Genomic DNA, 22866 nt, shown 5'->3' on the forward strand with positions numbered 1-22866 from the left:
CTTTGATTCATATAGGCATAAAGGAGTTTAGTCACTGTTATATGGAAAAATTCATTAATAAAGGAATAATCAGGATACGATTAATCTTGCAGAGGATCAAAAATGTATAATAAAATAAGAAATTGACTAGAAACATTATTACTTTATTCTGGAATTAACTAGGAAAAATCTGCAAATATTTATACAAAAACTTAAACAATGACGTCATAATTATGATTTTATCACGTTAGATATACGATGCAGTTAATGCTTAAAATGCTTCATCGATGATTTTTAAAAGGGAATCTTAATGTTTAATGCATTGAAAGATATTAAAAACACAATGATGACGTCATTGCTTGCAATTTTGTCCAAATCTTTGCTGATTTTTCCCAGAAAATTCCATTGAAAAGTACGAAGTCTCTAGTTTCTTTTTCCTTTTTTGATCCTCTTCAAAATTAACTGTGTCATAATTGTTCCCAGAATGAGCAATGTTTCCATTTACCATTGAATAAACTCCTTTAATTATTTGTTATTTGATTTATTTTTTCCATAGACGGACATAATTTAACTCCGAGCTCCCCTATATTATTTGCTTAAAAGGTTCTTCATATTTAATAGACGTTGATACTGAATTTATTATATTATAGCATGCATATTGCATCAGATCAATGAATGTTATCATTCATATTTTTTTATTCGCGGAGATGCATGCACGTTTTCCATGATAAGACTTTTTTTTTATTTTACTTTGGGACATTGTTAAGTGCGGGTGTGCTTAATATATACGTTTTTGTTTTATTTAAACGAACTTTTAACACAAGACTTAACCCCTTAAGGACCGTAAGGAATTCATCGGGTGGAATGACGTGAAAATATTTTTTTTAGTAGTTTCTTTGAGCTCAAAGAAGACATTTGCAGTCAAAACTTTGATTTTTTAATTTTTCGTTTTTCATCCTTCCGGTTTCTGTGTCCATGGGGATGTCCTTTTGTGATCTGATAATGTTCAGGGACCATAAATGCATAGTCCCGCATTGATTATGACTAAATAAATAAAAATTAACTATTCAAAATTTAGCACTTTCAAATACAAGCTATGGGACGAAAACCTATGGAACTTATGGTCGTTAAGGGATTAAAACCGAAACTGTTTACTGAAAACTTTATTCGTAATCGTCCACCACCGACTTTATTGTCACCATTCTCGAGAAAAAGACATAAAATTGCTGCTAACTGATAATTATTATGCAGAATCAAGACTATCTTCCCATCTGTATTTCTCAATACAACACTTATCAAACCCAGGTGGGAGAACCAAAAAAAATTCACGTAATAGTAAAATCTAATCTTATCAGTGTACCAAAGCCGAAAGCCTAAAATTCTAATTGTTACGTACATAATACACATAATGTACTAAACGTTATCAATTTCTATGTTAGATACAGAAATGATGACTAATGGTGCTATGCAGGAATCTCATGTCAAGAGAAAATGATCATGACATTTTTTCCTGACATTTTTTGTCATTCCCTCTCACTCCCACTAATGTATTTCTGTATCTTTCGTCTTTCTCTGACGCATGCTTCCGACATTTTCATCATTCTTTTTTGTGCACTCAACATGTTTTTCATTTCGTATTATTTTCTCAGTATTTGGGGATATTTTTCCATGAAAAAGTGAAAATGGGCTTTGCTGAAGTGTTCTCAGTGCCAAGAAAGCCGTGAAAAGTGGAAATTTATGGTCATTTAGCGGCCAAATATGTGAAAATGCGCGAAGTAAAAAATCAAAACATTCTTTCCCTGACCAATTTTTACGGGATATTTTTCTGTATTTTCACGACACAAATCACTTCCTGCAGGTTTTTTGGACTTTCCCACAGGTCATCTGCAACACGGAAGGTCTGTGTGGGGGGCAGGAAAATGCTTCCTGGGTGGTGGAATCCCACCTGAACGCGGAAAAAATTGGTCCGGGAGTGAATGTTTTGCTATAGAAACTGCACAGTTTTCACTTATTTGGCCAATAAATACCCCCGATTTTCCACTTTTCACACTTTCACAGGCACTAAGAACACTTCCACAAGCCGCTTTTCACTTTTCCCGAGCTAAAATATCACAATTTACAGAGAAAATTGCAGAAAACTAACAAATACGTTGACTTCACAAGAGCTGGAAAAAGAATGACAGAAAAAAACATCTGCCTGCGACATTCTTTTTCAAGCTCTTGCGTAGTCAACACGTTTCTTATTTTTCGTCAATTTTCTCTGTGAATTGTGATATTTTATCTCGGGAAAAGTGAAAAGCGGCTTGTGGAAGTGTTCTTAGTGCCTGTGAAAGTGTGAAAAGTGGAAAATCGTGGGTATTTATCGGCCAAATAAGTGAAAACAGTGAAGTTCGACAGCAAAACATTCACTCCCGGACCAGTTTTTCGCGTTCAGGTGGGATTCCACCACCCAGGAAGCATTTCCCTGACCCCAGGCCGATCTTCCCTATGCAGATGACCTGTAGGAAGATACAAAAAGCCCGCAAGAAGTGATTTGTGTGGTCAAAATCTAGAAAAGAATCCCGTAAAAATTGATCAGGGAAAGAATGTTTTGATTTTTACTTCGTACATTTTCACATATTTGGCCCATAAATGACCGTAAATTTCGATTTTTCACTGTTTTCCTGGCATTGTGGGCTCTTTAGCTAAGCATTTTCCACTTTTCTTTGGGAAAATACCCCCAAATGTCGAGAAAATTCAAGGAAATAAAAACATGTTGTGTGCAAGAAAAAAAGCATGCCATGAAAAAAAAAATGTCGTCATCCATGCGTGGAAGAAAGACGAAAGATATGAAAATACATTAGTGGGAGTGAGAGGGAATGAAAAAAAATGTCAGGAAAAAATGTCATGATCATTATTTCTTGACATTCTTTTCCTGCATAGCACCATAACTTCTTCTCCTATTGAACACCATCATCTTTTTCACACACCTTGCACTGTAAAAAATGTACTATAAATCAGATAGAGCGAGTTATGTAACATTCGATAAGGAAAATTTATTTATTGAATTTCCCAAAGTTCTCATACCTATTTTATGTAGTGAGATGCGGTGCAATTGTAAACTTGCGCGGAGTCTGAATGTTGGTAAAATCATACAAAAAGTCCCAACAAAAATTAATTTGTGTGAAAATTTTATTTATCCACAGTGAAACTTTTTTTTATCACCACAATTTTCGCGGCAAAAACGTTATCCATTTAATCCCCATGTTGAATATTTTTCTATATCTCTTTCCACATGTCTGTGTTTATATGGGAAAAAGGTTACCTATAAAAAAGAGTCCCCCTTGGTCACAGTTATCACTACACCTTGGCAGGCTAAACACACCGTGCTCCCCATGTGTTCTCGCAGTCACTTTCAATCCGTCGACCGGAGTACGAATGATAATTTCGGCTTCTAAAATCACACGAAAAGTTCTCCTTCTCGAGCAAACATAAATTGCAAAAGTCATGATAAAGTTGAAAGCCGAAAATTGCATAACTTGTACAAAATTGCTTAGTTAGTGAACATTTAGTGCTCATATCAAATAAAAGTCTAAATTAAAAAATTCTATAAATAAAACACAATTTGCAATAAAATACTTTCATAACGACATTTGTGAGAAATTGTGTGATCTTCTCGATAAAACTCATAAGTTTGCCAAATTTAATACGGTGGCGTACGTGCAGTGATTTTAATGAATTAAACAAGTAAGGAAGTTCAATGAGATGTACATTTAGGTACCAAAATAGTGTGTGCAGTGACAAACTGACGTCCCCTTGTGTTTTCCATATTGTAAAGATTTCGCTTTTCAATGTGCCCACCTGGTGGCATTTTCAAGGAGCAAAAACCTTTCAATAAATTTCTTGCGATAGTTTTTTTTTATTCTAAAATAACGTAACATAATACATAATTTCAATTCTTCTTATAAATGCGTCAATAAATGCGTGAAGAAGATAATTTAATTTAATAAAATTAATCAAATCTATGTAGGGGAGAGCGGGGTTAAAAAAGTCACTTAACCCATGCTAACGAGGTCATAGATCTGCTGTACCTAGGACCTTCATTTTCTAGAATTTGACTAATAAGCCTATAAGAAATATAATTCCTGAAAAAAAAAATTTTTAGCCCCCATGGGGGCGTCGGTAGACACCGTATGATATATCATACGTTTAACGAAAGGGGGTTGAAAAAATCTATTTTTTTCTCAGTCTTAAAACAAAAACTTTAATTTATTTAAATGCATAAATTACATAATTTATGCTTAAATTAAGTATTCTGGCTAGATTTTGGACCAGAATTAATTAATTGCTCCAATAGAACTCCAATCCTTGGGTTTCACAATCAACTCACCGCGTTCTTGTAGAGTTCTAGCTCTAAGAAGATAGAAGCTGAACTTGTCGTGGTTCCCACAGTTGTCCTCATCGCTAACAGTTGCGTAGCCAGGAAATAAAATAACCATCTCAAGTTGCATGGTTGGCTCTAGGACGGAGACTTCTTGTGAGCATGCTGACAAGTCTCCGGACAGAGCCGGTTGTGCTATCCTTCTTCGTTCTCAGACCTACAAAAATCAAGATTTTCGCTATAATTTTTATATTTCCTGGTGTGAGGTACTTCTTAATACTTACGATGTATCTGATTTAGCACTTCCTGGCATTCCTTTTCACTGCAATCTTAATTTTTATTCCCAAACCCTTAGATCTTCCCTCACAGAAATAGACTCGCACTATAACCTAAAAAGTACCTCAATTCAATCAACGTATGATATATCATACGCAGATGTTTATCGCGTAAAATATTAAATAATTTGCGGCCGGAGACGGATATTTTGGTTAATTCACAAAGTTTTATTAATAAATAAGAGATTTTGCACAAAATAATACAGAGAAAAAGGAAATTGTCACTTAAAATACACACATTTTGGTTCCCGGACAACATTGCAATTGGATACACTTAGATTTTTGTCAAAAAATAACATTATTTTATGTTTTTGACACCCAGGAAAATTAATATAAAGAGTTAAGGGTTTATAAAAGTGGAAAACACTAACCCGGAAGGAAATTTTTGCGAATTCGCGTCATAAAAATTAAACAAAAATTACCAATTTTGCGTATGATATATCATACAAAAAGTGAGGATGGGTTAAGGGTTTAGAAAAAGCTCAAAATATCATATTTCCCAAACAGATAAAGCGAAATGTATAGTCCAATTCTTTAGGATATTTCTTGCCCTACAACTCTTTTTAAGATCATTTTGTTCTATCTAGATAGGAAATATGATATTTTAAGCCTTTTTCAAACCCTTAAGTGACTTTATTAGTCCCGCTCTCCCCTATATTTTAAAGTTTTTTAAATCAAACGAACTTTTTTAAATTTTGAAAACAAAGAACATTTCATTTAATTATTTTAATAAAACAATCTTATTTAAACTTTTTTTAAATCACTCAAACGCTAGAAAGCTACGAAAAATATCAAATCAGAACGAGTAAAACCATCCCCACCTGTTTCCCATGTTTTCCAGTTCTACAAAATAAATCTACAAAAATTTAATAAAATGGAAAAAAGTGCGGCAATGAAGTCAACAGAGAAGCCCCTACTTGTTAAGTATCGCAATAAATTGTATGATATCACGGATTTTGCTCATAAACATCCCGGTGGAATTGGTACATTGGGAAAATTGGACAATATGGACATTACGCACCATTTCTCCGCAATGCCACCACATTCACCGGCTGCCAAGTACCTCATGAAGGAGTATCGTGTAACAAATGCACCAGAAACGGAACAAAATGGCAAAGTGTCCAATGGCATTCACCTCAATGGACACAACTATCACCATCGTGGCAAAGAGGCCAACAATAATGGTGATCTTCATACCGCATTAGACGACATCGACGACAGCATGGAGGTAAATGTACACATTAATCGAAAATTGTGAGATTTTTGTTCATTTTTCATTTGCAACAGTCAAGGGTGCGAAGACGCAAGTATGTATAGTGAAGTAGTTTAGTAAATAAAAACAAAGAAAAAAAGCAGAAAAGAGTCATTATTTTGCGCAAAACTTTTTCAAATAGGTGTGACTGAGCATTTACTGTGAGTCACATCACTGTATTTGAATGCAATATAAAGCTCTTAAAATGCATTTCCTATTCAAGTTATGATAAACTAAAAAATATTAAGCGTTAAAAAAGAAATGTCATTCGTTAGAAATAAAGCGACAAGCGCAAGAATAAATGTCAAATGTTTAAAAATAAATGTCAAACGTTAAAAAAAGAAATGTCAAAAGTTAAATAATAAACATTTCTTCTTCATCTTCTGTATTTTAACTTTTTCAGCTGTTGGATACCTTCCAGATCCAAACGTTTAATGTTTAAAGATAATCTCAAAAGCTTGATTATAATCTTCAATTAAAAGAAAAGAAATGTTAAGTTTTAAAATAAATCTATTTAAGAAGTTTTTTGGATTTAAAAAAAAATTGAAAGATGTTGCAGATGGTTTAAAAACATTTCTTTTCAAACATTAGAATGTTTCTTTAAAATTTTTTAATAATTCTCTATTAATATTTTTGACATTTGTCTCCTAACGTTTGCGTTTTTGTTTAACGTTTTTACAAACGTTTGACGATCTTCTAACGTTTAATATTTCTTTTTTAATGTTTCACGACTCTTTTTTTAACGTTTGATGTTACTTAATTTTAATCTCTTCATTTCTAACTGTAGGCATATTGTTTTAACACATCCTGGACGGCTTGACGCACATCGGCGTCCACTGACAGTTCTCAATTCTGTACGCTGTAACAATTTGCCACTCTTTTTGCGTTTGACATTTACCCGGTAGGAAAACTTCTCCAACATTTTTTCAGCCAATTTTGATTGCTGACTCGTAAGGTGTTCATATATGATTAATAAATCTATTATTTATTAAATTTATGAAATGATTTGAAATCAGCATTTAAAAGATTTCAAATAAGTTGTGACAAGAAAAAGGAATTATCTAGAATATTCTAGATAATGATAATTCTGGATATTATTATCCTATGAAGGAAATATAAATAACAGACTAAGTATTTAGAATATTCTAGATTTTTTTTAAATCACACTGTCACAGAGTAGATATTAGCTAAATACATGTATTATGAAGTTTTCAGAATTTTTAGAATAAAAAAGTCAACCTGCTTGTTGACGTTATCATCAGGTGATTTAGGTTATATATTTTACGAAAAGAAAATTTTCCTCTTACATAACCTCAATTTAATTTTTGTGATAAAAAAAATGTTTCATAATGTTTAATAGCAAAAAGGAAACTCGTCTGAAAGATTTTCACTGAAATTATCCCATAAATCTGACTTTTTTCCACATGAATATAAAAGTGCGGTTATGTTGGCATGAGAAAAAATGCCATATACATATGTCCAAAGATTTTTGAAAACTAAATTGTGTTTCCTTTGCGATAATTTTATATTAAAAAAAATTTGTGTTACACATAACTGAATATTGTGTCAAATAAATATTTTCTAATAACGTGCGAAGAACATAAGAACATCATGGTCCCACCGGGTAACATTTCTGGACGCCAGTGACTAATTGTTACATGTCGTGTAAAAAACCTTTGGGAAGTATTTTACCCGTCGTCAGTGTGTTAATTGATTTAGAGTGTAAAAAAATTCTTTTGACATTCAAAAAAATCACATAAAGAAAAGCTTGAGGTTCCTGAACTTTTAAGATGTTTTAGCGTCTAAACTTTAGACACTCAAACATCCCTCCTGACTACGTCCCTTATGTCAAACGTTAGAAAAATTCAAATATTTTAAAAGAATTGTCAAACGTTTTTTTAAAAAAAAGTCACTTAATCCCTTAACTGAAATAAACAGCTCCTAGATTTCTGTCTCCGCCCTTGAATTAAATACTAAATTAACTTAATTGGAATTAATTTAAAAATTTGGTGAGAATAATCAGTAACAATAATACACATTACTTTTTCACGTTAATTTTTTTGGGAATGCCTAAACGTTGACATTGGCTTCAGCAACTCCACAGAGAGTATATACGCGAGCTACAACTTATCATGGCACGCAAGTTATCAAGAATTAAATGTTTACATTACTTAAGAATATTTCCTATTTCATAATTATTTACAGAGACGTATTTCATACCAATACTTTAACGTATAAAATCTTATCGTTCCATTGATTGCTTTTCATTCAATCGCCCTAAATAAAGTGTCGGCACGCTGTGCCGGTATAAACATCTTCAGAATGATTTTTAGAGAGTTGTTTTGTGGCGTCAAGTTGTGAGGCCTAGCCCTTTTTATTTACACACAACAATGAAATTATTAAAAAAAAAAGGTAGGGGAGAGCGGGGTTAAAAAAGTGACTTAAGGGTTTAGAAAAAGCTCAAAATATCATATTTCCCAAACAGATAAAAGCGAAATGTATAGTCCAATTCTTTAGGATATTTTTTGCCCTACAACTCTTTCTAAGATTATTTTGTTCTATCTAGATAGGAAATATGATATTTTAAGCCTTTTCCAAACCCTTAAGTGACTTTATTAGCCCCGCTCTCCCCTAATCATTAAATTTTTCTTACGTTATTTCTTCCTGTTTCTTTCAGTACCTAGTGGATTGGTCTAGTGCGATGATTCCACAAATAGCAAATCTTGGAAGCAATTATGTGGAGTGGGTGAATAAGCCGGTAGATAGGCCGTTGCGCCTCTTCGGGCCGTGGTATTTGGAAATGTGTACAAAGACTCCGTGGTACATTGTACCATTATTCTGGATTCCCATCATAATCTATCTAGTCATTAGAGGTAGTAAAGATGTAGCATTAATGACGAATGAGTCACAGGTTAGTTTATTGGCAAAAAAAATTCCCCTTGTTTTATCATAAAATTAAAAGCTATTGGATTTTTTGTAGCCTCTACAAATTCTTTTATCATTCGGCACTGGAGTAATTGTGTGGACCTTGCTGGAGTACTCATTGCACAGATGGGTCTTTCACATGGATACAAAGGAGATGGGCAAGATTTTTGCCACATTTCACTTCCTTATCCATGGGCTTCATCACAAAGTACCTTTTGATCCATATCGCTTAGTCTTCCCGCCCGTCCCTGCCATGATAATTGTATCATTTCTCTATCCACCAATTCGTCTTCTCTTCCAAACATACTCTTTTGTGGTACTAGCAGGTGGAATATCAGGTGAGATTTTTTTTTAAATAAACTAAAAGCACTTTAGAGAATAATCTTTTAAGATAAATTGCATTCTTGTCTATATATTGCCTGTGCGTGGTTAGATTCTGATGTGAAACACACAGTATTCCCATGCAATTTTTCGACAGGTTTTTTCCGCATTTATTTGAATGTCTGTAAAATGTGAGAAATGATTTTTATCCATTTAATTTTTGAGTTTTTCCTCTTTTTCCAACGAATTTGTATCTCACATCCGCAAAAACTATGTAGAAAATACTTGTAAGGAAATCATAGAGGAAAATTTCATTTCATATCAGAACCCAGCTACTAATATCTTACAAAAATTATAATAAAAAAAACTTGCAGAGTTTAAAAAAAAACTCATCAGAAGAATAAAAGATTTTCCTATTTTCTCTCAATTAAAAATATTTACAATTTTTTTTGAAAATAATAAATAATTTTTTTCCCCATTTTAGGGTACGTGATCTATGACATGATTCACTTCTACCTCCACTACGGTAGCCCATCGGGTGGGCATTTGTATTTCATGAAGCGGTATCATTATCAACATCATTTTGTCCATCATGATAGAGGTAAAGAAATGTGCCAAAATTTTAACGAATGCTTAAAATCTTATCGATTAATAAGGAATTTTTACACGATATTTTCGTGTTTTCCCACCCGGTGCGAAGGTGTGAAAAATTGTAATAAAAATACGGAAGATAAGATGACCCATCAATGATTGCCTCTTAACATTTAGACTATCAATTCGATTGGCATTGATGATATCGCCTATCGTTGACTCATTGATAAATAGAATGATTTGTTTTATAACGTTCAATAAAACATATTCATTATCTTGAGTGCAATTTCGGCTGGGTCCCAAATTGGGGCACTAGAACAATTTTTTAACGACATTCACACCCTTTTTTCCAATTTTTAAAATAAAATTAAAGTTCAAAAATAACATTTAAAATTCTCACTTTGCAGGTTTTGGCATTAGTTCATCGGTTTGGGATGATATTTTTGGGACAAAAATTATTCTGAGGCGTCTGAAGTACATTCTCAAATGGAAATAGAAAATAAATAAACCTTTTATACTTCTTAGAATAAAACTTTATTTCTACTTTTTCCTGTTTTCCTTATTTTAACGTTTTTAAAGCAATAATGTTTATTGCTTTTTTAGGAATTTCTTACAGGGAGGTTCAGAAATATTATAAAGGATTCCAGGAATTTACTCGCTTTTCATAGAAAATTACTCTAATACAAAGAAATAATCCGGACTAAATAATAATCCGGATTAAAAGTTTTCAAAGAAACTTCCCATTTTTTTATAATGGGATTAGGGAGAAATTCTTTACAAAAAACCATTTAACGCTTCTAGGTATCTGCTGATTTCTCCTTATCCTAGTGGAAAACGGGAAGGGACTGGAGATTTCTTATTCTACATACAAAATTATGTGTAGGTATTCTTATTTCTTTGAACAATGGAGTTTTTTTTTGTATTGAAAGCGGGTCAACTCCTTTATTATATATTTTTTAAATAAATAATTGATTTTTTGTTTTCCAATAAAACATAAAGCATGAATATCATTTAAGTACATAATTGTTCACAATAATAAATATAATTTGGAATTTATTCGATGGTGAGGAAGACTTACGCTCAACAGGAAGTTTCTGGTGTTTCCTTTTGTTGTCTAGTAATTGAGAGAATTCTTCTGTGTGAGCTGTCTCAGCTGTGGGAAAGCACTCTTTGTCTGTGGTACATGAATTCTCGATGCTAAATTAATGAAGGGCTCATAGAGAGATGCCCTCTCCATGGCATTCACAACGTAGTGCTTAAAACGCTCCCGTGAGCACCAAATATTCGCACGATTGAGTATGGATTCCACGGGATTTATTTCACCTCTTTCCGCGGAGCTTCGATGCGTTCGCATGTGCATGTTGGCCACAACAATAACAATTGTCTCCTTCTTATCCTTGTACTGATCAATGTCCTTCCTAATGCCCGCAAGTATGTCCAAACTTGCGGGATCACTGGGATCGTAGACGAGGACAAAGGCATCCGATAGCTGGAAATATTGCTTTGGAAGCTGGATATTACCCTGAAGGCCAGCTGTGTCGAAGATTCGCAATAAATCTCGCTGCCCACGTCCCGTATCGATGCTTGCCACGTATGTGTCTTCAATTGTTGGGTGTAATTCCTGTACAAGAAGATTTCAAATCAATCAAGGCATAAACTATATTGCGAGACTATTGTTAACTTCCTACCGAGTCTGGAGTGATATTTCCATTAATTAATTGCTCAATAATTGCCGTTTTCCCAACACTTTTCATCCCACATACCAAGACTTTTCCAACTTTCACCATATTTTTGGATCCACCGACTATTTGTCGAGTTTGTTAATAGAAGATTAGAATTTTGTCAGAATTACACTCAACTGGTGTAACAAAATCACGTTAATTTCCCAATTTTCCTTGGGGAAATTCCTAATTTTGGCAGAGAAAGAGAATGCCAAAACAAACAATTTTGTAAACAAAAGTTTTCCGAATTTTTCTCTCGGACTTCCGGAAACTTCACAATCAGCTGTTTTGTTTACAAATCAACTCAAAATACACGTGGTTTGCAGTTTATTGTTACATTTTCTTGATATTCCTGGATTTTTGCTGTTTATTATCATGGGAAAAGTAAAGAAAGAGCCAGAAAGTGTGGAAAATCCCGAAGAAGTTGTAATTAAGAAGGAAGATACGGAAACATACGAGGAAAAACTCTTGTATGTCACACCAATTGCAAAACCAATGGCATCAAAGAAATTAGCCAAAAAATGCTTCAAATTGATAAAGAAGGCCACCAAGCAGAAGACCTACCTACGGAATGGACTAAAGGATGTTCAGAAACGTCTGCGAAAGGGAGAAACCGGGTAATTATTTTATTTTAAATTTTCTAAAAAAGGAAATTAAAAAAAATAATTTTCCGAAATTCTAGATTGGTTGTATTTGCGGGGGATGTTCAGCCAATTGATATGATTTGCCATCTACCAGCTGTGTGCGAGGAGAAAGGCATTCCGTACGTTTATGTGCCCAGTAAGGCTGATTTGGGTAATGCCCTGGGTGTGAAGAGAGCATCCGTTTCAGTTCTCATTCGTGAGCATGCAGATTACAAGGAACTCTTCGAGGAGTGCTCAACTGAGATGAAGCATCTTCCTGTTCCATCGTAGAGAGGCAATAAATTGTAGTTTTTCCACAATTTTTGGGTTTTCTTTTTTTTGCTCTTCATTGATGCCGGTATTCGGAGTTTTCCTGATCTTCCGGAAATTCGGCATTAGGAGTCTTCAAAAACTTCAAACGGACTGATATAATTTTTTTGTCCGGAGTTGCGAGTGATTTGTGCTTTTAAACTTCTGACCCTAAAATAGTGTTTAAATATTATTTTAATTTAGCAAGGAATGATTTAATTTCGTGTGATAATTAAAATACCTCCAAGATGAATATTATGGGAGTAATTGTATCCGGGCGTTTGGTATGTTTATTTTATCATCTTTGAGGTTATATTGTTGTAAATATTCTCTGTAAAAATATCCTTTTTCTTAATTTTAGCCTCAAACAGACTTTCAGCAAGTTGGTCAGTCTCAATTCCTCTTCAATATCCCCGATGCTGACAATATCAATCACATTGTTGTCTTCCTCACGGGGACATCACCACTACCGGACGGCATGGCAGCCGGTGTCTATTTCAGCTGGCCAGATCCCAGTGCACCACCTAATTGGCAATTCTTAGGGCACATTTCCAATTTAAAGCCATCAGCTATCTACAAAATATCTCAGCTAAAGAAGCTAAATGAGATGGAAAGCAATCCAACGAGTACAATCTTTGGTACTCAACCCATTTCACACATAGCCCAAATTGGGATTTCTGTTGAACCCGAAGCTGCGCTAATGCAGCAAACTCCATCGGTGAGGACTATCAACAAATCTTCGTAGGTATAAAGAATATTACTTTACTAATAAAAAATTATTGAAATATCACAGCAGACAAGTGCTACGTCATATTTGGCATTTGGACAGAAGATGCTGGAGAACTTCTTCAATTTTGCCTCAAGCTTCGCTGTGACACAAGCTCAAATGGTACCCAATCCATCGGAAACTTTTGTACCACTCTCCACGCTCCAGACGTGGTATACAAACTTCCAGCGACGTCTACAGCAGAATCCAAACTTCTGGAAGTCCTAAAGGCTTAGTGCTACTCTAAACCTTTTTTCGATTTTTTTTTTCACTGAATTTTTATAGATAAGACTGCGGGACAAGTAAGTCATCTTATCAATTTCAAGAAATTATATTCATCAAATGCATTTTGATTTACCCTCTACTCACACCTTGAACGCCTCAAGCTTGGAAATATTTATAAAAAAAATAATGTTTTCATAAAATTTTTAATTAATTAAAATAATTTTAAGGAATAATTCATTGTTTTATTTGAAATTAAATCCCTTTCAACCCGTTTAAATCTTTTAAGTCAAGATACTTTGATTTTTAAATTGTTCTTCAGTAAAAACTTAGAAAAAAGGAATATTTTTGATTTAGAACAATAAGTTTAGTCAGTTCAGCTCATTACAGGATTCACTGAAAAATATATCAATAAAAAAAACACAAAAAAAAACTAAAGGAGTTCACCCGCTTTCTATTGAGAAAATTTTATTCAAGGGATTGATGAAATAGGTACACTACCCGTGAAAAGTTTCCGGGCAAGACTGAAATGGGATACTTTTGAAGGCAAAATTCAAATGGCTATATCTCAAGCTGTGGTCAACCAATTTTTAAAAATTTAACAGATTTGGAAAGGGAATTAAATTACCTTTCCGACGATACTCTTTTTGTCAAAATCGGTACACTAGCGGCCGAGATACACGAGGTCAAAGTGAAAAATGTAAAATGTTGAAAAAAGTATCTTCCACGTAGGTTTACCAAAATGGCTGCTAAAAATTAATTCGTTGACCGATTTTTAAATATTGAAATGTTTTAGAAAGGTGAGAAATGTACCTTCACAAAACTAATAAATTTATGTAAATCGGTTGACCACAGACGGAGATATAGCTATTTGAATTTTGTCTACAAAAAATACATCATTTTTGTTTGTCCGGAAACTTTTCGCGGGAAGTGTACGTTTTATCGAGATAATCATGTAAGAATAAGAAACCTCTAAAAAGAGACTTCCCATTTTTTTTTATCAGAAACGTAGCCAGAAATGCCTAAATCTCCTCAAGAAAATTTTTTATAGATTTTCTTTTTCTCTTAAAGACGTTGAGAATAAAATTAGAAAAGAACTTGACATTTCTTTACAAACGTTTGACATTTTTCTCTTAACGTTACAAGTTAATTTTTGTCGTTTAACGTTTATTCTATCGACTGACACAACTTGTCTAACGTTTGATGTATTTTTTCAATGTTTGACATTATACTTTTCTAGCGATTAAAGATTTCTTTATAAAGATTCTTTTTTTTAAATATTTGACACTTCTAAAGTTTGATGTTACTATTTTTACGTTTGACAGTTCTTTTATTTATCTTGTTTTTCTTTCAAATTTTTTAAAACGTAATTTTAGGGGTAGATTCTGATAAAAAATTTTTCTTTCCTTTTCTAACAACTGAAAAGTTGTTGTAAGATTTTGACAGATGGAGTTTTTAAATTATTCTGTTGTCGTTATGAAAATAAAAGAAAAACAAACAATAAGTTTTTTCCAGAAATCAGTCAGAAAGAACTTTAAAAAATCCTAGAAAAGTAATTTAATCTCAGAACCCGTTTAAAGAAAGAAATAAAAGGTCAATATCTTATAAGATTTTTCTCAGAATACCAAAAATCTTATAACTGACGAATTATAAAGAAAGAAAAGAAAAGATTTGTATCAGAATCTACCCCTTAATCATACATAAAATAATTGACTTTAATTTTAAGGAGAATGAAGTTCAGAATTTTTAGTAGGTGTTTATGAGGCATCCAAAAAGCGTTCTTGACACCCCTGCCATTGTCCACTGAATGAAAAATGGCAAATTGTGTAAAAATGCAAACAATGACGTCATTTTTGTGATTTTGTGAGTTTTAATACATGAAGCAGTAATGCCAATGCTGCGTCGAAGATTTTTAGGTAAAAATCTCTTCCTGCTACCTGTTTCATTATATTTTAAATTAAAAAAAAAAACTTTTTTTCATTATACGTATAATTTCCCTTTTATTTTTATTTATTTTCCAGCGATTTTCATTTTATTCATACTTTTCTTTCGTGGTATACAAAGTTCAATACTTTTGGTGTATAAAGTGTCATATATATATTAATAGGTATATAATCATAAGAAAAGAGAGTAAAAATTATAATTACATTTAATACTTTGCGAGATAACACAAAACACTATTTTCTTTATACAATGTAATATCACACCAACGTCGAGCAACATCACGTTATATCAAAAAAGACTTACATTTCCTACATTTCAATTTCACAACAATTATCGTATTTGGTTTATGTTTATCTTTTCTTTAATTTTATGATTTTACGAAGGAAAAAATTGTAAAAAGAGTTGGGGAGGAAAGTGATGAGTTAAAAATATATAAAGAGTTTTTTTTTAGAAAGAGTTTAGGTGGTACAAAAAGGAAGAATGCGACTCCACTTTTAAGTCACATTACAAGACACTTAATTAGAGAATACACGACCAGGTTTCTTACAAATATTTTTAGATTAATATCTTTCTCTGTATATTCCTTTTTTTTTGTTTCTAAATTCGACATTTAGAATATTCTTTGGCAGTTTATTTATTTATTTTTAATTAGAGAGTCGTTTCATCCATCTATGTGGGCGGCTGAGGATTACCATCGAATGATTTATCGGGGGGAAATTTAATGAATGGCATATGGCGCTCCTGGACACGCTGGAGGCTGGGATTTGGGATGGTGGGCCACAAACCGAATGGTCCGATATTTGGTAGAATTTGCTGAAATTGAAGATTTTTTTTTTTAATTAGTAAAGGAATTTCTTTTAAAAAAAAGAAGAGAAAAAGGTTCCACAACGCTCAAAAAGTTTCCGAAAAAGCAAAATTTGAGGATATTCAAGGAAAATTCCAATTGATTTTTACAAAATTGTGGAATTTTCGTAAATCAGTTAACCAAAACCGGATCAATTGGCAATTAGTTGGTGTTCCACTTCGTGGCCAACATCAAGTATTGTAATCGTCGGTAAAAACAATCCATCTCAAATCGAGCTCAAACTTGGTATGAGCACGTTTTAGACAACCCACATTCCAAAAATGGTGGTGGAAAATTTTTGATCCGGCCGGCCTGCCGGTGCGCCAAACTTTGCTTTATATCTCGAGAACGGTAAAAGATAGACTTCGGGTTTGAAGTTTTCTTTAGAAATGTGGGTGTAAAATTTAATTTTTTCGCATTTTCAAAATCCAAGATGGCCGCCGTCCGTCATTTTGAACTACCGTCAATCACTTCCCTTATAGCTAGAGGTCTGAAATTTTAGAACGTTGTAGAGCTTGGTGAAATGTTTTCATCGATAACTCATACCTGAAAATCGGTCAAGCCGTTTAGCAAATATGGCGACCGAAAGCAAAAAGTGTTTTTTCGATATAACTCGAGAACGGCTTGACCGATTTTGACCAACTCAAGCTCAAATGAAAGGTGTCAAGAAGCCCTACAACTCTTTAGAACATTTCAAGTTTCAAAAATGACCGCAAGAGGCGCTAAAAACAAAAACAAAAATTGCCTAACTTTGAAGGGCAATATCTCTGAATCCCCATTATCAATTTCCTTTAAATTTTGATATGTTGTAGCCTGAGTCAATATCTTTCACCTGTCCGAAAATGAAGAAAATCTATGTCGCCGTTTAGAAGATATGGCCATTTGAAAAATTCTTGAATTTGAAAAGTTCTAAGAGTCATATCTCCTGAACTGCTTGTCCGATTTTGCTCAACTTGGTATTAAAATAAAGGTTTTGTAAAACTTTACAACTTTCTAGAACATTAGAAATCTCTAGAATCATTCCTTAATGTCCAAAAATGCAAAAAACTGTTTTTGTAAAACAAAAATCCGCCATTTTATGTTCTAAAGGTGACCTTGAAAATTATTGAGATATATGCCAACTTATAGCTTATTTCAAGACCTCTCCATAACTAGTCAAGATATTTCTGTATGTGCTATAGAACCAGAGATATGACCATTTTTATCCATCAAATTACTGAATTTCACAAAAAGAAACAACTTTGCCTACTTATAGGGCTCACAAATTAAATTACAACGCATAAACAAACTTCTACACATTGTGGGACACCAACTCTTATAACTGGACGCGTTATGATTGATTTTTCACTTGTCCGGAAACTTTTTGAGGGCAGTGTAGAGAAATTTACAGAAGTGTGGGGCTCCTCAATGAAAGGCGGTGGTTGTTGCTGCTGCAAAACTTGATGGAGCGACTGCGTTGGTTGCGGTGGGTACTGCGAGCGACTAACAGGACGGCAGGATAGTAGCTGAATGGCTTCCGCAAGTCCGTCCTGACTCGTGACGGATGATTGCCAGACCGAATCGGGTGTTGTGCTCTGGCTACGATCGCTGTTTGACTTGGAAATTGGAACAGTGGCCAATTTGGACATTGGCATGAGGCGTGTCTGGTGCCACGATACCGTACTCCGATCCGTCTTTGAGGCTTCCCATGGCATTGACCAGCGACGCATTTGACTCTCTGCATCGAGGCTGGCCTCACCGCTCACTTCACCGGCTGCTGCTTCACTCCATCGCCGCTGATTGAGTGGGAAGAGCATGGGGAAGTTGAGGGGGCTACGGCTACCACGATAGAATGGGGCCTTCATGCCCAGCAGATGACCCGGATTCGGTAGAGGACCCCGAATTGTTTCGAGGAATCCCTGAACGGGACTCGGTCCGCGAATATCGTGATGCGGGGACGGTCCACGTGTTTGCTCCAATGCTGTACCGGTCAGGGAGCAACTGTGATCGGATGAACTCTGTGTTGAGCCAGAACCAAAGAGGAGGGCACGGCCCTCGAGTGGCATGCGATACATGTCATGCTGGGTGAATGATTTGGACGTGGTGGCTTCACGGGTGCCGGACCCAAAGTGTGGGGAAGGTGTTTGTGAGCATGGATCCGCTGTGGCATGAGGGAGCTTCACATAGGGCGGCTGTGGCTGCAACAGGGCACAATCGGGATCATGGGCACATCCAACGGGTGCCTGGCAGACAAAACAGCACATGAGATGGGAGAAGGAATCATAGCTGGCAACGCAGAACTGATGCTGCAGATTTATCATTGTCTGTGCATTCTCCATGACAACTTGCTGATTGTGTTCCTTGATGCGCTGCATCTCACCCTCTTGATGCTCAAACGTGCTCAGGGATTGTGTCACATAATCCTGGAGGACAGTGACAATGTGAGATTTAACTGTACTCGTCGCCACGACTGTTGCACGCGCCAAATCATCCCAGGCACTCGTGAATTGCGTCGTGGTGAGATTGTGGGGTGGACCAGCAAATATTCCCGGTGTCTGCTGATCGGCATTTATCCATTGCTCCAGGGTGGAAATTGTCTGAGCCAGGCGATAGCCAGATGAGCATAGATTGTTCATAATTTGCAGGTAGTTGAGCCATGCCCCGAGGCATTCTGACACAGCAGACTTGGCACTTCCCTGGGAACTACTGGAGCTCGATGGGGAGATTGAGGAGCCACTGCTGTATGAAAGGGCAGCCCCAGATCCGAGGGAACTGCGCGGAGTTATAGTTGTCGGAGGCTGCGAACACTGCGGTAAATCATCTTGATCACTCATTTTATTTAATAGCCCACTATATTCTATATCACTTCACATTTGACCTTCCTTGAATTTCTTCCTTTTCAATGAGAAAATCCGCTTTGGCGAATTTTCCGGTTTCTTCCGCGAAATGACTAACAGCGGAAATTCTGTCAAAACAGTCCACCCACATACAAGCTGAAGTTTGCTTCACTTGCAAATGAATCAATTTTTAATTTTCCGAAAATTCCATGGATATTCCAAAGACATTACCAACGACATTTGCGACTTTCCATGAATTTTTCCACAGTGTTCCTTGGATTTTTTCTTTTGATTTGTTTATTTTCAATAAATTGCAAAAATTGATACAAATAAGATAATTCTTGTAATTTTAGTGCATCGTGAGCATAATTTACCTTCAAAAAAATGTCCACAGAATCCACATTTACAGGTAACAATAGAATATAATGCAGATTCAAAGAAAACTCTAAATGGTAAATGAAAATTTGTTTTCCCTTTGCAGGAGAATATTACTATTCTTCGAGTAATTTCAAAATTCCCAAAGTAGAGCAAGAAAGACGTCCTGAAAGTGCTGCAGATCCTTCAGATGAATATTCGGGACTTTTTGGAGTTGTTGACAATGTGGCAGAATATTTGGATAATATGCAGGAGAGATTTGGCCAAGAAAAGAATTCTTTCGATCACAAGCAAACCGGCAGGAAGGAACCTCAGCGTAAGCGGAAGGCTGAAATGCCCCCAAAGGAGCCAATTGATGGTGACCAGCCAATGCTTGATGTTCAAGAGGCACCACCCTCGGAGCCAAGCACGAAGAGAAATCGTGTAGGGCATGTCCTCATGGAGAGTACGATGACATCAAGAAGGATTATTTTTTTGAGGAATTTGCTAATTTCATTCTCTTGCAGTGCTCGAAGAGGATCTTCCAGCTGAACTGAAGAGTCTCATGAGGCCTCTATGCTGCGATCTTTGCAATGTAAAGCTGAATTCCGTTCTCACGGCAAATATGCACTATGAGTCAAAGAATCACGACAAGAAGATTAATAATTGGCTCCTGGAGTGGTCAAAGAAGACCGGGCAGCCCCCACCGAAGCGTCAAAAAACAATTAAAGATGGACCCGTGGGACCAAATGCCTTTCATTGTGAAGCATGTGACATCCCATTGACATCCCTTCAGCACGCTAGGACACACTATTCCGGGCGAAAGCACCAACTTGTTGTCTCGGGACGAACAAACCCTTCGGGATCGGGGTACTACAACCCCGAAGGGAAGTGGGTGCGTCAAAGCACAAAGACAGTTCATGATCCAACGGGGCGTTTTGGTATTGGTACATCCTTCGTTGCACCACCCCCACCTCCTGCCGCTCCTACGACAAATCAAGCCATCTTTTGTAAGCTGTGCAACATCTCAGTAACTTCGGATTCACAAATGAAGCTTCACCTGGAAGGTGCAAAGCACAACAAACGCCTCAAAGCTTCCACTGATGCAACATTTCCACCTACCAACAATGACACCGTTATGGAGAGCATTGTGAGGCAGCAGAGTGGATACATCCCACCCAAAAGGGACATTTCCATTCATCGAACCCCGTCGGGGAATTACTACTGCAACGTCTGCGATGTTACAGTCAACAACGACAACCTGTTCAATCAGCATCTTGATAGTAAGAAGCACATGAAGAAATTGAAAGCATCACAACAACAACAACAATAGAGATTATAGCCGTAAGTTTATTTATTTCATTTTAATCACAATAAAATATTAATCGTAGCTCTACAACCATTGGAGCTAACTTTTATTTGTTGATGTCTTTGGTGTTATCTGCTCTATCTTCCCTGTGGGATCAATCCATATGGGAAACAGGATGTTGTAAAAATATTATTTTACATTAAAAAAAAAAATAAACAAAAATGGAACAAAATATTAACACTTGGAGGACCGAACACTTTTTTTTACCTACGCGGAGGATCAAAATGGTCACCGTGTCCGACATAATAAAAAAGGTCGAATATTAAATGTTTTGATAATTGTAGATCTGCGTATTGAATGAGGATCGAAAGTTTAATTATTTCTTAATCTATTTCAAATATTATTGTACTCAATTTCTAAATAATTTATCAAAATAATTAATAATGAATAAAAGTTGCGTCCAATCAATGCAAAACAGCTATTTCAAACCAAACTTTTTGCTACAATTTTGCCGATGTTCTTAATGCGTCTAAACAAGGGGATGGTATACCCCAGGGGGATGCCCAACCCCGAGAAATCAGTACTTTTAGTGAGGCAGCAGGTTCTTCCGATCAAAAGAAGGGATCAGTTTGCACAATTCCACTTGCAATCGAAAGTACATTTAATTAGCTCTCGATTGATCCCTTCTCATTATCGAAATAACATTATTAATATAAAAAAAGTTAAAGTGTTTCTCGGGAATCGGTCGAGATTGAGCGAGATTCGAGAATTCCTCATACATTTTGGTCAACAAAAAGTGACTTTTCTTCACAGAAAAAGAGATTATACCATCCCCTGTATACTGATTTCTCGGGGTTGGGCATCTCCCTGCGTCTAAATAATCACTTCCTTCAGTTCTCTAAGTAACTATCTGATCACTTCCGGCAATAAAATGAGTTCACAAAAAAGCTGTCAAAAATGTATGAGAATTTTAATGGCCACGGTGACCATTTTTATCCTCCGCGTATAATTTCGACTTTCACCTTAATTATCTTTTAAAAAGAAAAGGTTTTTCCGGATTTTCTTTCACCTAACTTAAAGAAATTGAAATTCCCTACACATAGACGTGATAATTATCACGATAGGTCCAATACATTTTAATCTATGACGATTTAACCCTCCGTATACCGTGAGGAGTAGGTGACCGACCCCAGAGCTATATTTTGATGAATTGCGGCTTAGCTATTTGATGTATAGAACCAAGCTTCTGGAAATAAGTTCCTTGATATTCTGAGGAGGTTGTGTAAAAATTTGAGGTCAATCCGATCACCAGAAAAAAAGTTATTAACAAAAATGTAAGAAGAGGGAATTCAAAAATTGGTGTAACGGTCAAATTTATTTCAGTTCTTCTATTGTCACTCTTTGTCTCTTTCTAGAAGATTCTAACCTCAAAAAAATTATTGCAAAAATTATCAAAAAATCCATTGAAAAAATTATTTTTGTGTTCTAAAATAAACAAAAGACTTCTTAGGGAGTACCAAGGAGTCTATTAAAGCTTAGTTGACAGAATGAATTTGCTTTTTTTTGCGAAAAATCTATGGGGTCGCTCACCTACCCCATAGTAAAGCGCGTAAGTGTTTCGGTCACAGTATACGGACGGTTAAAAACTCGAAATGGCCAAGGTGTCCACAAAAATCCTTCACGTGTTAAAAATTCAGTAAAATAGAATAAAATTTATTCTTAATTCTGAGCCTCAATAAAAATTGAAGGAAAATATTCTTTTATTCTAATTTTCCTTTCATGTTTATGATGCAAGTTTATTCCCCAAAAAGCTACATGTCATCCACCGAGCCTCCAACTTTGCCTTGTTTGCATACACTCCAATGGGGCACATTTGAAAACGTGATACTAACGTGATGTTCGTCATGATTCTCCGCATTTTTCAGTGACTTTGCTGCGACTAATCTCTAAAATAGTTCTCTAATATGTTTATCACCACAGGGCATTTACGTAGTAACAATAATCTCCTCTTCTGCAGTATATTACCCTGATAATGATGATACTGTTTGTATTTTCACAATGAGAATGACTGACGTCTTACACATAACATTTTATTAAATCACGAGATTCCCAAATGATATTAAAGGAGATAAATTAGCTATATGAGCCATGCGCGACCTCTTTTATTTATTTTTATGCTGAAAATTTCTTTTGGG

General features: G+C 35.3%; 7 protein-coding genes across 9 annotated transcripts in view; 5 read left to right on the plus strand and 2 right to left on the minus strand.

Moving 5' to 3' along the window:
* LOC129796090 (zinc finger protein 431-like) overlaps window positions 1–22866 on the plus strand; it is a 382644-nt gene that overhangs the window by 43125 nt on the left and 316653 nt on the right. The gene's annotated exons all lie outside the window — the stretch shown is intronic.
* LOC129796178 (uncharacterized) lies at window positions 3249–10308 on the plus strand. Its single transcript, XM_055837953.1, has 6 exons — window positions 3249–3705; window positions 5516–5902; window positions 8604–8837; window positions 8907–9189; window positions 9657–9773; window positions 10171–10308. The coding sequence occupies exons 2-6, from the start codon at window positions 5549–5551 to the stop codon at window positions 10257–10259; spliced, it is 1077 nt and encodes a 358-aa protein (XP_055693928.1). The 5' UTR covers window positions 3249–3705; window positions 5516–5548; the 3' UTR covers window positions 10260–10308.
* LOC129796241 (NF-kappa-B inhibitor-interacting Ras-like protein) lies at window positions 10274–11722 on the minus strand. The gene is made up of 2 exons (XM_055838025.1): window positions 11452–11722; window positions 10274–11384 (listed from the first exon to the last, which is right to left on the minus strand). The coding sequence occupies exons 1-2, from the start codon at window positions 11548–11550 to the stop codon at window positions 10878–10880; spliced, it is 606 nt and encodes a 201-aa protein (XP_055694000.1). The 5' UTR covers window positions 11551–11722; the 3' UTR covers window positions 10274–10877.
* Window positions 11766–12427, plus strand: LOC129796259 (H/ACA ribonucleoprotein complex subunit 2-like protein). Its single transcript, XM_055838049.1, has 2 exons — window positions 11766–12101; window positions 12167–12427. Exons 1-2 carry the CDS (start codon window positions 11860–11862, stop codon window positions 12396–12398), a joined length of 474 nt encoding a protein of 157 aa, XP_055694024.1. The 5' UTR covers window positions 11766–11859; the 3' UTR covers window positions 12399–12427.
* LOC129796242 (protein OPI10 homolog) lies at window positions 12522–13640 on the plus strand. Of its 2 annotated transcripts, none has more exons than XM_055838027.1 (3): window positions 12522–12700; window positions 12778–13134; window positions 13210–13640. In XM_055838027.1, exons 1-3 carry the CDS (start codon window positions 12665–12667, stop codon window positions 13408–13410), a joined length of 594 nt encoding a protein of 197 aa, XP_055694002.1. In that variant the 5' UTR covers window positions 12522–12664; the 3' UTR covers window positions 13411–13640. The 2 variants fall into 2 exon arrangements, with proteins under 2 accessions (XP_055694002.1, XP_055694003.1); XM_055838028.1 differs by having other exon boundaries at window positions 13213–13640.
* Window positions 15376–19176, minus strand: LOC129796124 (uncharacterized). Its single transcript, XM_055837867.1, has 2 exons — window positions 17581–19176; window positions 15376–16161 (listed from the first exon to the last, which is right to left on the minus strand). The coding sequence occupies exons 1-2, from the start codon at window positions 19003–19005 to the stop codon at window positions 16018–16020; spliced, it is 1569 nt and encodes a 522-aa protein (XP_055693842.1). The 5' UTR covers window positions 19006–19176; the 3' UTR covers window positions 15376–16017.
* Window positions 19304–20893, plus strand: LOC129796165 (zinc finger matrin-type protein 3-like). 2 transcript variants are annotated; one of them, XM_055837936.1, is made up of 4 exons: window positions 19311–19417; window positions 19490–19828; window positions 19890–20706; window positions 20846–20893. In XM_055837936.1, the coding sequence occupies exons 1-3, from the start codon at window positions 19393–19395 to the stop codon at window positions 20693–20695; spliced, it is 1170 nt and encodes a 389-aa protein (XP_055693911.1). In that variant the 5' UTR covers window positions 19311–19392; the 3' UTR covers window positions 20696–20706; window positions 20846–20893. The 2 variants fall into 2 exon arrangements, with proteins under 2 accessions (XP_055693910.1, XP_055693911.1); XM_055837935.1 differs by lacking the exon at window positions 20846–20893 and having other exon boundaries at window positions 19304–19417; window positions 19890–20724.

Source organism: Lutzomyia longipalpis, chromosome 4 (assembly GCF_024334085.1).
Source record: "Lutzomyia longipalpis isolate SR_M1_2022 chromosome 4, ASM2433408v1".
NCBI classification, from domain to species: Eukaryota; Metazoa; Arthropoda; class Insecta; order Diptera; family Psychodidae; genus Lutzomyia; species Lutzomyia longipalpis.

What these genes read in the sequence shown, in the direction of transcription:
- LOC129796178 (XM_055837953.1), top strand. Translation starts at nt 5,549, where the DNA reads ATGGAAAAAAGTGCGGCAATGAAGTCAACAGAGAAGCCCCTACTTGTT. An exon ending in ACATCGACGACAGCATGGAG is followed by an intron (nt 5,903 to 8,603) that starts GTAAATGTACAC and finishes TGTTTCTTTCAG; the next exon opens with TACCTAGTGGATTGGTCTAG. An exon ending in TAATGACGAATGAGTCACAG is followed by an intron (nt 8,838 to 8,906) that starts GTTAGTTTATTG and finishes GATTTTTTGTAG; the next exon opens with CCTCTACAAATTCTTTTATC.
- LOC129796241 (XM_055838025.1), bottom strand. Translation starts at nt 11,550, where the DNA reads ATGGTGAAAGTTGGAAAAGTCTTGGTATGTGGGATGAAAAGTGTTGGG. An exon ending in GAAATATCACTCCAGACTCG is followed by an intron (nt 11,385 to 11,451) that starts GTAGGAAGTTAA and finishes CTTCTTGTACAG; the next exon opens with GAATTACACCCAACAATTGA.
- LOC129796259 (XM_055838049.1), top strand. Translation starts at nt 11,860, where the DNA reads ATGGGAAAAGTAAAGAAAGAGCCAGAAAGTGTGGAAAATCCCGAAGAA. An exon ending in CTGCGAAAGGGAGAAACCGG is followed by an intron (nt 12,102 to 12,166) that starts GTAATTATTTTA and finishes CCGAAATTCTAG; the next exon opens with ATTGGTTGTATTTGCGGGGG.
- LOC129796242 (XM_055838027.1), top strand. Translation starts at nt 12,665, where the DNA reads ATGAATATTATGGGAGTAATTGTATCCGGGCGTTTG. An exon ending in TAATTGTATCCGGGCGTTTG is followed by an intron (nt 12,701 to 12,777) that starts GTATGTTTATTT and finishes TCTTAATTTTAG; the next exon opens with CCTCAAACAGACTTTCAGCA. An exon ending in TAATGCAGCAAACTCCATCG is followed by an intron (nt 13,135 to 13,209) that starts GTGAGGACTATC and finishes GAAATATCACAG; the next exon opens with CAGACAAGTGCTACGTCATA.
- LOC129796124 (XM_055837867.1), bottom strand. Translation starts at nt 19,005, where the DNA reads ATGAGTGATCAAGATGATTTACCGCAGTGTTCGCAGCCTCCGACAACT. An exon ending in TTGAGGAGCCCCACACTTCT is followed by an intron (nt 16,162 to 17,580) that starts GTAAATTTCTCT and finishes CTTCAATTTCAG; the next exon opens with CAAATTCTACCAAATATCGG.
- LOC129796165 (XM_055837935.1), top strand. Translation starts at nt 19,393, where the DNA reads ATGTCCACAGAATCCACATTTACAG. An exon ending in CACAGAATCCACATTTACAG is followed by an intron (nt 19,418 to 19,489) that starts GTAACAATAGAA and finishes TTCCCTTTGCAG; the next exon opens with GAGAATATTACTATTCTTCG. An exon ending in AGGGCATGTCCTCATGGAGA is followed by an intron (nt 19,829 to 19,889) that starts GTACGATGACAT and finishes ATTCTCTTGCAG; the next exon opens with TGCTCGAAGAGGATCTTCCA.